The following is a 15,272-nucleotide window of genomic DNA, read 5'->3' on the forward strand; positions in this document are numbered from 1 at the left end:
CATGTCCAAGGACGCGAGCTAAGTCCCGGCATTTCCATGGACATAGAAACAATAGAATGGTCTGACCATATTGACGACTCAATATCTGCTCTAGGGTGCCAGGCCAAGGCCTGTTGACTTATTAAGAAAAAATCCAACCGACTGTATGACCGATGCGTAGCTGAAAAAAATGTGAAGTTTCTATCCTTTGGGTTCAAGACCCTCCAGACATCCACCAGTCTAAGATTACTTATTGTTTGATGAAATTGTTTTAGACGCGAGGCCGACAAACAACTGTAACCAGATGAATTATCCACCCTTGGATCCAGCGTAAGATTAAAATCCCCTCCCACAATCAATACCCCCTCTGCAAATTCATAGAACCTATTCAGAACTTTCTTCCCCGTCTGTACTTGTGTCTTATTTGGCAAATACAAATTTGCCAATGAGAGAATCTGACCATTAACCCTAATCTTTATGAACACGAATCTGCCCTCAGGATCTACCACTGATTCAACCATTTCGTACTGCAAAGATTTGTGTATTGTTATTGATACCCCTTTGGACTTCCCCAGGGCGTTAGAGCTGTGGAACCATGTGGTATAATGTCTATCCCTAAGTTCTGGTATTGAACTTGTCTTGAAATGGGTCTCTTGTAAGAGAAGAATGTGGGTCCTCTTTTTATGCATCTGATATAGTATCTGATTTCGTTTCTGCGGTATATTCAATCCATTTACATTCAATGAACATAGATTGAGAGTAACCATTATTCAAGCGGATTCGGGAGGAAGAAAAAAAAAAAAAAAAAAAAAAAACCCCAAGAAAAACAAAAAACAAACACCAAAACCACACAAGTAACCTTTCCTTATACCTCCTAGAGGTATCTATCAGGACAAAAAAAAGTAAGATCTCCCTATTATAACCAGGGAGACTGTCCCTATGGGGGAAGGGCTTTCCACGGGAAGACCACTCTGACCCTCCTAAGCCACCAGAAATACAACATAAGAAGAAAAAATAAAAAGGAGAGGGAAAAAAGAGAAGAAAAAAAAAAAAAAAAAAAAAAAAAAAAACCAAAACCTAATGAGAAGGAGAGAAATGAGAAGCTGGGCCAACGAGGAGGAGCAGACCGACGTTTATACTCCCTCTGCCAGGGTTCTCGCCCCTCCCTCCCCACCCCCCCTCCCTTAAAAGAAGAGGAGACAGTAAGAAAGAAAGGAAGAGAGAACCATTCCCCCCCCTTCACCCCCCCCCCCCACCCTCATATACATATGTGTGTGTAAACTTTTAACGACCTCCATCACCCCTATCTGATGAAGATAATCATAGAAGATAATAATATCAGCAAAAATAATAATTACATTCTAATAATACTGAAAAAGAAAAACAAGGGGAGAAAGAAAAAAAAAAAAAGGGGGGGGGGGAGAGAAAAAAAAAAAAAAAAAAGGGGGAAAAAAACCCCCACAGAATTTTAATGCTTCCTCTGCGGCCCCTTTTCTGCCAATATTCATATCTCTCCCTCTTCCCTCCCACGTCTTAGGCAGATGGAGAGCTTATAGGTGATCCGATAGGTAGACTCTCCGCAAACCGACTTCTCCTATCTCTAATTCTCCCCTGAGTACTGACAGGCAATGTGGGCCAATCTGAGATCAGGACCATCGGCAAGTCCAGAGCCGTTATAAACATGGGTATGTCCTGTGGGTGCCTCAAAGACACAGTACGCCCACCCCGACGGACCTGGAGGCGGAACGGAAACCCCCATGTGTACAAAATATTCCTGGCCCGGAGTTCATCTAGCAGCGGTTTTAGGGCTCGTCTTTTTTGTAGAGTCAGTCTAGACAAATCAGACCATATCTGCACTTCCTCATTCTGATATTTTGCAATGGCCCCCTCTCTCAGACGTCGCATAATGGCTTCCTTTAGTCTATGTTTATGGACTTTGCATATAACGTCCCGAGGACCAGCTGAGTTTACAGGCACTGGGCCAAGGGAACGGTGGACTCTATCCAATTCAATCAACGAGTCAGGAGGGAGCTCTAATATTTCATTAAAGATTGTCTGTAGAGCTTTCTCCAGATCTTGTGCTCTGATAGATTCTGGAAGACCTCTCACCCTTAAGTTACTGCGACGTCCCCTGTTCTCTGCATCATCAATCATATCTGCCAGATAATTCACCTGAAAAGCATGGGCATCTAAGGATGTTTGCTGTATAGCTATTCTATCGGCAACAGTCCTTGCAGATGTTTCCATAGCCGTCACCCTCTCTTCCAAGGAGAGCAGATCTGCACGAATACTAGTGATCTCAGCTCTGTGAGCATTTTCTACACGGGTTATATACTCCTCCATATCATCTCTGGTAGGGATCGATCTGACATGTCTCCACAAATCCCGCAGTACCTCGGAGGTATCGGTTCCCAAAGCGGGGGGCCCAGGGACCTCTCTATTATCCCCAGTAGGGGTGGGGTGCACAATCCGTGCGCTGTTAGCCTGTTGGGGGTCATCCAACAAGTGTTCCTCTCCCCCCCTCCGCGGCTCCTGCAAGCCCGCTGGGCCAATGTCCCCCTCCAGTGTCAGAGTCCCCCCACTTTGGGCCGCAATCCCCAGCGGGATCTCCAGCCCATGCTCCCGTCGGGCAACGGCCTCTGGCCATACTTCAGCCCCCATCTCGTTCAATTGGCAGCCCCTGCACGAGTCTCTCCCACCCTGCAATGCCGTAGGCTCCCCACTCCCACCTTCCTCCTGCGATGTCCCGGCTGCAAATCCAGAGGCAATATCTTTCCCTCGAGAGCCTCCTAGGGGTACCTGAAGTGGCTGCTGCGACCGGCCCATCGCCTCAGCTGGCTGTTGCGATGCTTTGTTTGGCGTCTTCCTGGCCAGCACTGCCGACAGCAGGGTCCCGCCAGAGCGTCTCTCCGCTGGCGTCCCACGTGCACCACACTCTGTCTCCTGAGCTCCGGGTCTTGGAACGCCCACTCCGCTGGTCCTCCGTACTGCCATCTCTGCCGGAGGCACTCCTCGACCCGTTCGCTGATGTCCGGAAGCCGCCGCCTGTGTCTCAACACTATCGGGCTCCGTGCAACCCCGCGGCTGAGCAGACAGCAGGCGCGCGATAGACCTGGTGGATGCAGGTACAGCGGGAGTCAATCCAGGCTTTTTTTTATTGCCCATTAGCGCTTCACAATCTTAGGTAGCAATACTTCGTTCTGGTAGCTCGGAGGGTCAGAGCAGGAGCTCAGCTTAAAGCTGCCTCACTCCACCATGGCCAGGCCACACCCCTCTCCTCATGTCTCTGTCCTTTACTTACTTCCCAAGATTCATAAGCACTGCAACAGCCCACCCCGCCAACCTATTGTGTCTGGTACCAGGTCTCTTCTTCAATCCTTTTAACATATTTAATAAGGTTGAAAGAAGACGAGAGTCCATCAGGTTCAACCTAGAGAAACCATACTGCATTAATCCAGGAGAAGGCAAAAACCCCCATGAGGCAGAATACAACTGCCCCACCACAGGGAGAAAACTCCCTCCCGACTCCAATGGCAACCAGAACAATCCCTAGATCAACGTATCACCGGAAATCTAATGCCCATATCTTGTAATATTATATTGTTCAAGAAAAGCATGCAGGCCTCCCTTGAACTTATTTAATGAATCAACCATGACAACATCATGTGGCAAAGAGTTCCACAGTCTTACTGCTCTTACAGTAAAAAACCTGCATCGATGCTGATGATGAAATCTTCTTTCCTCTAGACGTAGAGGATGCCCCCTTGTCATGGTTACAGACCTAGGAGTAAAAAGATCACTACAAAGATCTCTGTACTGTCCATTCATATATTTGTACGTTGTGATCAGATTGCCCCCAAGACGTCTTTTTTCTAGTGTAAATAACCCCAAGCTTGATAACCTGTCTGGGTACTGTAACCCACCAATTCCCTTAATGACCCTTGTTGCCCTCCTCTGCACCCACTCCACTTCAGCTGTGTCCTTATTATATACCGGTGCCCAAAACTGTACACAGTATTCCATATGTGGTCTGACCAGTGATTTATAAAGAGGCAAAACTATGTTCTCATCTTTGCGCTTTTGTTTTCTCCTCCTCCCCTTCTAAGAGCTCTAGCACTTTCAGTTTTCTATCTACAAGGCCATGTAATGGCTTGTTTGTTACAGCAATAGTTGTACTTTGTAATGGCGTCTTTCATTTTACCATAACATGTATGACGGAATCCCAAAAATATTATTTATGAAGATATAAATAGGTGAAATTGTAAAAAAAGAATGCAATATGGTAACTTTGGGGGGTTCCTGTGTCTACATAATGCACTATATGGTAAAAGCAACATGATATTATTACTCTATAGGTCAGCCCGAACACAACCATATGCAGGTTTACACAAATTCTCTAATGTTATATATATTTTTTGAATGAAGTCCTTTTTTTTGCAATTAATTATTAATAAAATGGGCCTAATGTGACACTTATAGCTGTTTTATTTTTTCACCTATGGGGCTGTATGGGGTGTAATTTTTTCTGCCATGATCTCTAGTTTTTATTAATACCATATTTGTGAAGATCGGATGTTTTGATCACTTTTTATAATTTTTAAAAAATATATAACGTAACAAAATCGGTAACCCGCGCACTTTTTTCCCTCTTTTAGTCTACGCCGTTCTTTGTTCGCAATGTTAAATTTTAATAGATCGGACAATTGCGCACGCTACGGTATATTATATGTTTATTTACTTTTGTATGTTTTATTTATATAATGGGAAAGGGGGGGGGGTGATTTAAACTTATTGGGGGAGGGGTTTTGGGGTAGGGTGTTAGTGATTTTAACTTTTTTTTTTAATACATTTTAAGTCCCTTTGGGGGCATAGCATTGATCAGTGTTATCGGCGCCCTGCTCATTGAGCCTGCCGGGCCAGGCTCAGTGACCAGAGCGCCGATCGGACCGCACGAAGGCAGGTGAGAGACCTCCGGCGGTCCGTTTTAACGATCGGGAGCCCCACAGTAACCCTGAGGGGGTCCCGATCGGTAAGTGACAGGGGACTCCCCCTGTCATCTACACTTAACTGCCGTGGCCGCAGACAGGGGGCAAGGTGTGATGTCACAGGAGGCTTGGATGGATCCCCCAATCCCCTGAGTGATTCACCATCTCTCACCAGCCAGAAGTAGGTGCTGCAACTTCACTGATAGCCCTAATTTCACTGCAGATGTTGGAGTGTCATTGCAGTACTGCAGCGTCTGCACAAAAATGATGCAGTAACACAATTAAATGATGCTAAACGGCACAGAAGCCGGCACTGCCAATCCCACCTGGACAAAAAACAAGAGGAATAAACAGTATATACCATGTAAGATAATATTGGATAAAGTCCGTATTGTGGGGTTAACCTTCAAAGATAAAATATGCTTGATCATAATATGTGCGTGGAGATCAAAAGAAAATTTTCTTTATTCCAACATCAGGGTTACAGGTCAGGGGCAGATTAAAGTCACTGTGCCACCAGGCCCAGGCTGAAGCACTGGAGGCGGGCCGACCCAGCCTTAGTGGGAAGAAACCCTAGCCCCTCTATGATAGGGTTCCATTGATTCTAATGGAATCACGTCATGGAGGGGCTGGGATTTCTTCCTACTGGGGGTGGGTCGGCCCGCCTCCAGTGCTTCAGCCTGGGCTTGGTGGTGCAATCACTTTAATTTTACTATGGGCCCTGGGCTGTTCACCAAGCTTGGGCCCCCCCAACCCACTGCAACTATGGCGGCACTAACTTAAAGGGAACCTCAGATGAGTCCAACGCTCATAGAGAATGACAGAACGCTGGACTCTCCTGTCATTCTCTATGAGTGTTGGACTCATCTGAGGAGCGCGCACGCCGGGCTTCGGGCGCCGATATGTCCGTGACCCCACCATCTCCAGAAGTGGGACCTGGCGGGATCACGTGAGTACAGGGGGCTCTAACGAGGGGTCAGGTGCCTGTCACCCCGTCACCAGGGGTGACAGGTCCTCTTTAAGTCTTTTTTCCTCCATAATGAGGCCTGTAAATGAGGCCTTTAATGAGGCCTGTAAAATCTGTGGTGACATCATTGTCACATGTTAAGGTGCTTCAATATATTCTCTAATGTTACTCCATTGTCTCCTGGCTGCTGTTTTGCCCTGATTTGTGCAAAATTGTGGTAAAAAGCAGCAATTTTTATGCAAATCATGACTGAACATAAGTCTGTTTGTGGGGCCATGGGCCCCTCAGGAACTCAAGGCCCGGGGTACCGTCCGAAACGGACCTATTATAATCCGCTACGGTTACAGGTAGTAACAGTGTGCTGTGTGGGTGGGACCACAATGAAATGATAAAGTACTGCAAATAATTTAGTAACACAATGAAACTGCAATGTGTGAACACAGCCTAGATGTTCTGCAACAACTTTGGGTGGGGAATGGGCAGGCAGGATGACTCTGATGAACAGCTGAGGGAAAGCAATGTATTCTGGAACCTGTAGTACTGTGTACAACTGCTCAACCAGGAAGTACAGCCACACAATACAGACAAAACCTCCCAAAACAAATGGATTTTTGGTAGTTTCAAAACTGGGATAGATAGGTAAGTAATGCTATATGCTTCTGCAGTAAGTTCATTTTTTAACCTCTACCAGGAGTTCCCCTTCAATACTCTGCTGATGCCCCGAGCGGCAGAAACGTACATATATGTTCCTGTCAGAGGGCTTTGATGTGTGCGGCTGCAAAGCAAAACATTTTGGATCACTAGATTAGAAACCTTGAGCCCAAATTGGCTCAATGAGGTATGCAGTTTTAAAGGCATTTTTGTAAGTGTAGTATTATCCTTATATCATGTGTCTGATGTGACTAATGAGTAATTGTATATATTATAATGTGGCACTTTAGGTGTTAATCCTTGCAGGCTACATGCATATATGGTGCTCCAACCCTCCACAACTTTGCACATGAGGAAGGAGTAGTTTTTCCCACGAAATGTCTGCAGAAAAGCAGCAGGTTTGGACATTGGAGGAAAGTATGTCAGCCTGTAAGCGATTGTTTACATATTATGTTAACCTAATGAATAAACCTACTCTTGCATTGAAGATTTAATGACTGGTCCAAGCACAAGGAGGTGGATCACCGTGGAGTGCTGGTGTTCCCTCCCAAAGGAGCGGAGTCTAAGAAGTTTCTGGATTTCACCAGCGCCCATCGCAAGACCAGTTGGCCTTTGCTATGGGAAAATCCAAAGTCGCTACCCTCAGGGAAGGACCTCAGGGACCACTGACTGAAGAACTGAAGGAGTTCCTTTAGTCCGCTAGGAAGTAGCGAAAAGGGAGCACAGACGTGGTTGCTGACTGACCAACAACAACTACTGAGCAAAGAGATGAGTAGGTGGACACTATATATATACACACATACACACACACACACCTTCACAAAAACATGCCAAAAGACTCCAGAGGCCGTATGCTGAGCTAATGACTGTTGACCCCAGGCTTATCTGTGGAAGCAATTTTGTGACATTGATGTCATCAAGAGGGAGGCTGGTCTAAGCCCTGTTACGCCAGCCTCCCTTTGTCAGATGGCTCAGCTTGCTCAGCTCTGATTGGCTAAGCAAGCTGTAAGCCATCTTACAGTCAGTGAATGAATCTCCTCTTTCCTCAGCAGTTACAGGGATCCCCCCTCCTCCCCCGCTGTCCCAGTGCCCAGTACTGGGAGTAAGTAGGTAAATTAATCCTGTTTTCTTCTCTTTCCACCGTGCAGATAAGCACTTCTCTCTCCCGGAGCTCTGATTCATTTGCTCTTGCCTTTGTCACTTCTGTCTGTCTCCCCCTCCTCTCTCCTTTAGCCCTGAGCTAATAGCAATCCGGTTTTGCTGTGTGTGTGTGTGTGTGTGTGTGTGTGTGTGTGTGTGTTGGGGAAGGGGTGGGGTGGTTAGGCACAGACATCACAGAAGACATCATGGGAAAGCCCAAACCAGGAAGTGAAGAAGAAATTAAGACACCAACTGGAGCTTAAGGGACCTGCAAGCAGTGGGAAATTCAAACAGAGACAGACTCAGGAGGGATGGTAAGTGTGAAAACTATGTTTATGATTGATTTTGTTTCTTTTAATCAGCACTGGAGTTGTACTTTAAAGGGGTTGTCCAGCGGGAGAAAAAAATTCAAATCAATCGGTGTCAGAAACTTATATAGATTTGTAATTTACTTCTATTTAAAAATCTCAAGTCTTCCCATACTTAACTGCTGTATATGCTGCATGAAGTGTTGTTTATTTACATTCAGACACAGTGCTCTCTGCTGCCACATCTGTCCATGTCAGGAACTGCCCAGAGCAGGAGAGGATTTCTATGGGGATTTGCTACTGAATTGGCCAGAGATGTCAGCAGAGAGCACTGTGTCTGAATGTAAATAAACGACACTTCCTGCAGGATATACAGCAGCTGATAAGTATGGGAAGACTTGATATTTTTTAAAAGAAGTAAATTATAAATTTAGATAACTTTCTGACACCAGTTGATTTGAAAGAAAAATTTTTTCCGCTGGACAACCCCTTTAAGCATTAAACTCTGGCCTATTCCTTGTGCAACCACACCCACACCTGTACACTTGGGTTAAAGTGGCACTGTCACCCCCTTTTGTGCATTCTGACATCTCTACACAGGTGTAAAGAATAAAATTTTGCAGTTTTCACACCTTATTTTATATCATACGTCATGGTGCTTGTTCAAGTAAAAAGTGATCTTTTATGAACTGCAGATTGTGTTAAGTGGGCGGGGCCTTGCAGCATTAGCGCCACTTAGCCCCACCCACAACGCTCCCATTGGACCCGCCCCCTTGGAGGCCATTGGTGGGCCGACCTAGAGGGGGTGGGGCCTAGACCTTTAGGCAAGCCTGTTCCAATGGCTGGTAAGGGGGCGGGGCCAACTGTGGCGTTGTGGGCAGGGCTAAGTGGCGCTAATGCCTCGAGGTCCCGCCCACTTAACATAATCTGCAGTTATTAAAAGATGACTTTTTACTTGAACAAACACCATGACGTATGATATAAGATTAGGTATGAAAACTGCTAAATTTACCCTTTACACCTGTGTAGAGATGTCAGAATGCACAAAAGGGGGTGACAGTGTCACTTTAAATCCTTATTGGTGTTGGTGAGGTGCCAAACCATTCAGGGTGGGTCCCATACCACTCCAGGCTACCCTGACAAGTGCCCAAGTGACCCTAGACCCACTTAGCTACCACACTATCATACAAGCTAACCAGCAGGGTCACCGCTTCAGCATGGCGCTCACCAAGAGGGGTCTGCTGGTATGTTTAGAGTAGAAACCTGCAGTAACTGCATGAGTGTCTGCCTCCTACGGACATAAAGCTAAAACTGATTAGCTTAGTGCCTGCAGGAGAGGTATAGCCTCTCTGAGAGGAACCAGAACTTTTTTCTTTACCTAGTGTCGCCTCCTAGTGGCACCAGCATATACCCAATGTGTTTCCCCTAATGATATGAGCAAGAAAAAAAATATATATTTTCTGATGTCCCCCTTTAAATGAAAGCTAAATTAGGTGAATAATCTTCTGAAAAAAAGGTTATCAAGAAATTTTTCTAAGGGTACCTTCACACCTACCGGATCCACAGTGCATTTCACGCTGCGGATTCACAGCAAGATCCGCTGCGGATCCAGTGCCATTCATGCCTATGAGAGCTCATACTCGCAGCGGGATCGACATCCCGCTGTGAGTATGTGCGTTAACCCCTTGCCACCCGCAGCCTACCGCCGAGAGCATACATTACCTGCTTGGCGTCCTGTGAGACTCCCGGCTCGGTCCCGCTCAGCCAATTAGTGCTGCCGTGCGGACGGCAGGGGGTTAACGCACATACTCACAGTGGGATGTCAATCCCGCTGCGAGTATGTGCTCACATTGGCATGAATGGCACTGGATCCGCAGCGGATCTCGCTGCGATTCCGCAGAGTAAAATCCGCTGCGGATCCAGTAGGTGTGAAGGCACCCTTAAGGTATTTTTCAGACGCAATGCTATAGCCATGCAAAGAATGAAAATATGTGTCAAATAGCGTTCCTAATAGGAGTAGTATAGAGTAGCTCAACCATGTAGAAAAAGAAAAATAAAGGAGGGGAGGCAAGAGACACTTTGGGACCAAAAGGCCAATTTGGAAATATAAAGGCCCAACTGAAGAGAGTTCAACAGTAGAATGATCATATGGAATTAGTTATGCTGTAAATTAGACCCACCTTTATATTAATAAGTTATCTTGGGGTAATCTCAAATGTTATTGGTGAAAAATATTCTAAAAAAATACTATACCATGCCATGGGTACTCACTAGTGGTCCTGTGAACCTCTGACTTTCTCTTAGTATATTGGCATATTCCCGCAGCTCACGCAGACGTTCCCGTAGGGTTTGTCTGTTGCTGGTAACTTCTTTTAGCTCATTGGCCAGTTGCTCAGATTCCTCTTGCATTCTCAGCGCATCTTTAGGTAAAGGGGCAGGTGGAGGAGGCGAGGAGACAGGTACTTTCATACCAGCTTTGCGCAATTCCTGTTCTAGGTACCCTGAAATGCATAATGGGATTATGAGTCATGACCTAATAGCACATGAAATTAGCTGACAGTACTTGAAACTCACCAAACGTTGTTTCCATGTCATCGCAACGCCTGATCTCTGACACATAGCGACGCTGGAAAGCATTAACATTTTGATTGAGCTGTAAGAAGAAAAACGGAATTATGAAGACTGACCTAATATTTCCAGGTGCATTTCTGAAAATCTTTACCCTGTTCCTCTTCCATGCTTATGTGCCATTACTAATAGCCTTATGAATGGACAAGTGACTGCTATCTGCCATCAATGTGTACTGGCAGGCTTCTGCTAAACTCTATTTTTCCTATCCCATCTCCTGACACTACTACTGTCTCATACATGTGTCCTGCCTACCAACTTTGGGAAAATAATTACTTAAAATATCGCTAGAGTACCCCATTCATTACAAGAAGGCAATATGATTAAACAAATAATGTATTATTTACATCTAAAATTAAAGAATCACTCCAGGTTTTTTTCCTTAATACTTAATCAATTGTCCTACAGTACCACCTGTTTTATTCCAGTACAGCTGTATCTTTGTGTTTTTTTAACTGTAAAGCAGACCTGGACATCATGTGGGCTGCTGACCTACTCTGCCTGGCCCAAGTACCCCTTTCAGCATCCCTAGAAGCTGTGGCCACTCAGTTTCTAGGGATGCACCACTGTTGTGATGTTCAGCCTGCTCACTGCAGGCTTCAGTGCTTCACTTAATGCCCGCAACCTAAAAGCAGCCAGGACGTGATTTCTCCCTATGTGTATGTTGCTGCTGTCATATATAGGATCAGGATATACAATAGTTATACAACTCCTTTAGGGCTGTTTCTCACATTGTCTTTTTACAGTTTTTTCTGCGTTTTTGCAATAATGGGTCAACTCACTTTCTCCCCATGGCAATATTTCTGTAAAAAATGTATTTTGTCAGCTCAGACAGGCCGCACCGAAGCTGCTGCTGCACACGGGACCCAGGGAAGAAGAAGGAAGAAAAGCCCTGCTACATGCTAGGTAATGTATGGTGTAGCAAGGGCTGCAAGGACATCTAGCAGATCGGCGCTCGTTTACATTATTGATTGGGTCCTCATCGGCCTGTGGAATAGGACCCTAACTTTACTCACTTCCTGCCCGCGGTGAGAGACAGCAGACACCTGACAGAAGGCATTACCCCCCCCCCCCCCCCGAGTCGTGACGTCATCACAACAAATGCCTGTCCTGACTGATGGACTGTCTACTCAGCCAATCAGTGACTGAGTGACTGGAGCAATGTCCCGCATCCAGTCCAGCTGGATTGTGACGTGTCAGCGGCGGAGTTTCCGGAGACCAGGGGGGGGTCCTGCTGTTGTTCACCGCGGCGTGGCGCAGAGAGGTAAGTTAGTAGTTGTAATTAAGTACAGATCCCTGCCCTGTACACTCTATGTCAGACAAACTCACAGTGGGATGTACATCCTGCTATGAGTAGGTCTGCAACGCACCCCGTTAACCCCCCAACCGCCGGAGCGTTTACATCACCTTCTCTACGCTCCAGGTTCCCGCCGCGTCCCGCTCAGCCAACCAGTGCGCTGCCCCGCCGCAGCGCATTAATTGGCTGAGCAGGACCTGAAGATGCCGGGAGCCCCAAAGCTAGCCGGAGTGTAGAGAAGGTGATGTATACGCTCTGGCGGTGGGGGGGTTAACGGGCAGGCTGCAGACACACTCACAACGGGATGTACATCCCACTGTGAGTTTGTCTGACAGAGTATACAGGGCAGGGATCCGAAGTGGATCGCACTGCAAATTCGCAGTGTGAAATCTGCTGCGGATCTGTTGAATGTGTGAAGGTATCCTAAATATGCAAAAAAAAAAAAAAAAATCCCCCCATTTTTCTTCCAGATAAGAGTTAATAAAAGTTAATCAGTAAGTTACATGAATCCCAAGATTGCACTATTAAAATGTAAAATCTATCCCCAAAGATAAAACAAGTTATTTTTTTGAAAATTACTAAGCCCCTAAGTGGTTAATCAATCACTTTTACACTATCCCGAATGCTGTTTTTTCTTTTTTTCGTGTGATGTCTGTATGACGGTAAAGTGCACACTATGGAATCGCAACGGAAAATCCGTTGCGGATTCCGCAGCTTGCGGCCGTGTGCGTCTCCGCCCGTGCCATAGATTCCATTCTATAGAAAGGTGGATTCCGCCGTATGAATCGACATGTCAGTTCCTTTAGCGGAAGGTGGAAGCCACCCGTGCATAGAATGCATAGAGTCTATGGCATGGGCGAAGACACGCGCGGCCCCCAGAGTCCGTGAGGGGGTGCAAGCTGTGGAGTCCGCAACAGATTTTCCGTCGCGATTCCGTAGTGTGCACATACCCTTATGCTTTAAGTATAACATTTATACAAAATGCTACTTTTTAAAAAGATGTATTTTTTTAGCAACTTAAAACTATTTATGTGCACTTAAAAGCTAAACCATCTGAAGTGATCACTGCACTACTTTAGACAACCAGAAGAACAGACTTTACAGACATGTCCCCCCCTCAGACCCATGACTGGATCAGAAGGGAACTGGGCAGGATACAGGAAGTGTTGTTACATGCACATGACACTTACACAATATAGTTACATGCACATGACACTTACACAATATACTTACATCTCGAAATTCTACCAGTCCAAGCTCCCCCAGCTCGCTTACACATTGATATTCACTACCAGCCTGAAGAAATAGCTGTGCCAGGCACATCTCCTCCCCTCGGAATAGGGAGCCCATCTCTGCAGCTGTAAAGTCACTAACTGTATTCTTAAAAAAAAAAAAAAAAACATAGTGAATAGACAGTGGGTTTAAATGCATCACCTTTGATGGGGGCATGTTAAATAATATTACAAGTAGCCGCTGCCAAAGAGTTAACGCTATGAACATCATCCCCCATTGCGAGACACAAGCTTTGCACACGGATCTGTATGAATTAGCAGCAAGCACCTGAAAGTAGCCTGTACCCCGACAAAATACTGATCCACGGAGAGAGATCTGTTACTGACCTGGACACACACGGCTTGCTCAGCAGCACAACTTCCTCCTCCGTGTTCCTGCCCTCTGGGAGGAGAGGGGGAGGGCAGCAAGGGAGGAGCGATGGCTGAGAGACCGGTTCTACAGGTTCAGCAGACAGAAGAAGAGGCTGCAGACACGAACCTGAATTAGGAAGTTTTGTGGCTGGGAAATTATTAGTCACGAGTTGTATTCATGACTAGAAGGTTGGTTGGTTGGTTGGCTGGTTGGCTGGGAGCTATTTAGAAAGTAATTGAATCTTCTTGCCAGTGGCGATTTAGCTGTTGTGAAACTACAAGTCTCAGAGTTTGCCTGTAATAGTTGGGAAACTTGTTGCAGCTACAGAGTGTATAGGGCATAGTCATACTTGCCTAACTTTGAGAAGGAAGACATGGGAGACTCAGAAGTAAAGTTCAAAAAGTGACATGCAATATTATTTTCTTATGCCCTGCTCATATAATATATGGTACTGAATAGTAAGGTCACTCCAATGATACGGTTAAATTGACAGTTTACTTAAAGGGAATCTCTCCGCACTTGGGCTGGTCCCGAAGTGCTGACAGTGCAGTGAAGGTGTATGTCCCATAACGTATTTAGTACCTTTCTTTTAGCAGTCGGTGCAGTAGTTTTATCACATTTTTGTCCGTAACTTGTGGTGAGGAGTTCTTGCCGCACTTAGGCACGCCTCACCACTACTTTCTCCACCCTGTTTGCTGCCCAGCGTCCTTCTTGTTGATGACGTTGTTGGCAAGGTCCGCGCACCGGCTTGCCAGTATGCACATGCGCCCTGGATCTGTTGGGACACGCGCTCCTGCACCCTGAATCGTGCATGCACCATAGCGCAGATGAGCGGCACAACTGTGGGCGCTTGCTGTAGGCCATCAGCGTGCCTCCGTGCTACAGCATACTGGCAAGCCTGCGCGCGGCCCTTGCCAACAACATCATCAAGAAGAAGTTGGCCGGGCCGGGCAGCAAACAGGGCGGAGAAAGTAGTGGTGAGGCGTGCCTAAGTGCGGCACAAACTCCTCACCACTAGAAGTTATAGACAAAAATACAATAAAACTACTGCCGTTGAAAGATTCCCTTTAAATAACTTTCAGACCATTGTCAAACACAGGAATCCCATCCCCCATATAACACATCCCCTGCACCTCACCCTCCAACGCATTTTGAAAAGGTCAACGAAACGCGTTGGAGGGTGAAGTGCAGGGAATGTGTTTTATGGGGGACAGGATTCCTGTGTTTTACAATGGTCTGAATTTTATTTAAGTGAACTGGCAATTTAGCCGTATCATTGGAGTAACATTACTATTCAGTACCATATATTTATATGTTTACATGCACATTGTACTTTATTGTATATTAATTAGGACATTGGAATCCTACTTACTATTACATTTGTGTCCCCCTTTCCTGTAATGATTACCTCTGTGATGGTATGGTCCCTATTTTAAAATGTCTATTGTTTAGATGTTTATTTTATGGGATGTTCTTTGGGATTTATGAATAAATAAAGTATTAGTATTTTTTTTTAACACAAATCTGGTTACTTCTTTTGTGATAATATAAGGGTTTTTGGTTGTGGTTTATAGTGTTTGTTGATGCCCTTACATAGGTATTACTGTATTCAGAGATCCTAATATTAGGTTTTGTAGGTTCATTCTTCAATTTGTCATCCCCTGACCGCGTAC

General features: G+C 45.7%; 1 protein-coding gene across 3 annotated transcripts in view; it reads right to left on the reverse strand.

Annotated features, from left to right (window-relative positions):
* Positions 1–13,622, reverse strand: part of TCIRG1 (T cell immune regulator 1, ATPase H+ transporting V0 subunit a3) — a 200,584-nt gene extending 186,962 nt beyond the window's left edge. For 2 of the 3 annotated variants that reach the window (XM_069980778.1, XM_069980776.1), the window contains exons 1-4: positions 13,575–13,622; positions 13,189–13,335; positions 10,605–10,683; positions 10,302–10,531 (exon numbers count right to left, since the gene is read on the reverse strand). In XM_069980778.1, coding sequence (XP_069836879.1) covers positions 10,302–10,531; positions 10,605–10,683; positions 13,189–13,305 — 426 coding nt within the window. In that variant the 5' untranslated portion in view covers positions 13,306–13,335; positions 13,575–13,622. Of the gene's footprint in view, positions 1–10,301; positions 10,532–10,604; positions 10,684–13,188; positions 13,336–13,515 lie in introns of all 3 variants that reach the window. The other variant, XM_069980777.1, reaches the window with a different exon arrangement.
* Between the last annotated feature and the right edge of the window lie 1,650 nt (positions 13,623–15,272).

Source organism: Dendropsophus ebraccatus, chromosome 8, assembly GCF_027789765.1.
Source record: "Dendropsophus ebraccatus isolate aDenEbr1 chromosome 8, aDenEbr1.pat, whole genome shotgun sequence".
In the NCBI taxonomy this organism is placed as follows: domain Eukaryota; kingdom Metazoa; phylum Chordata; class Amphibia; order Anura; family Hylidae; genus Dendropsophus; species Dendropsophus ebraccatus.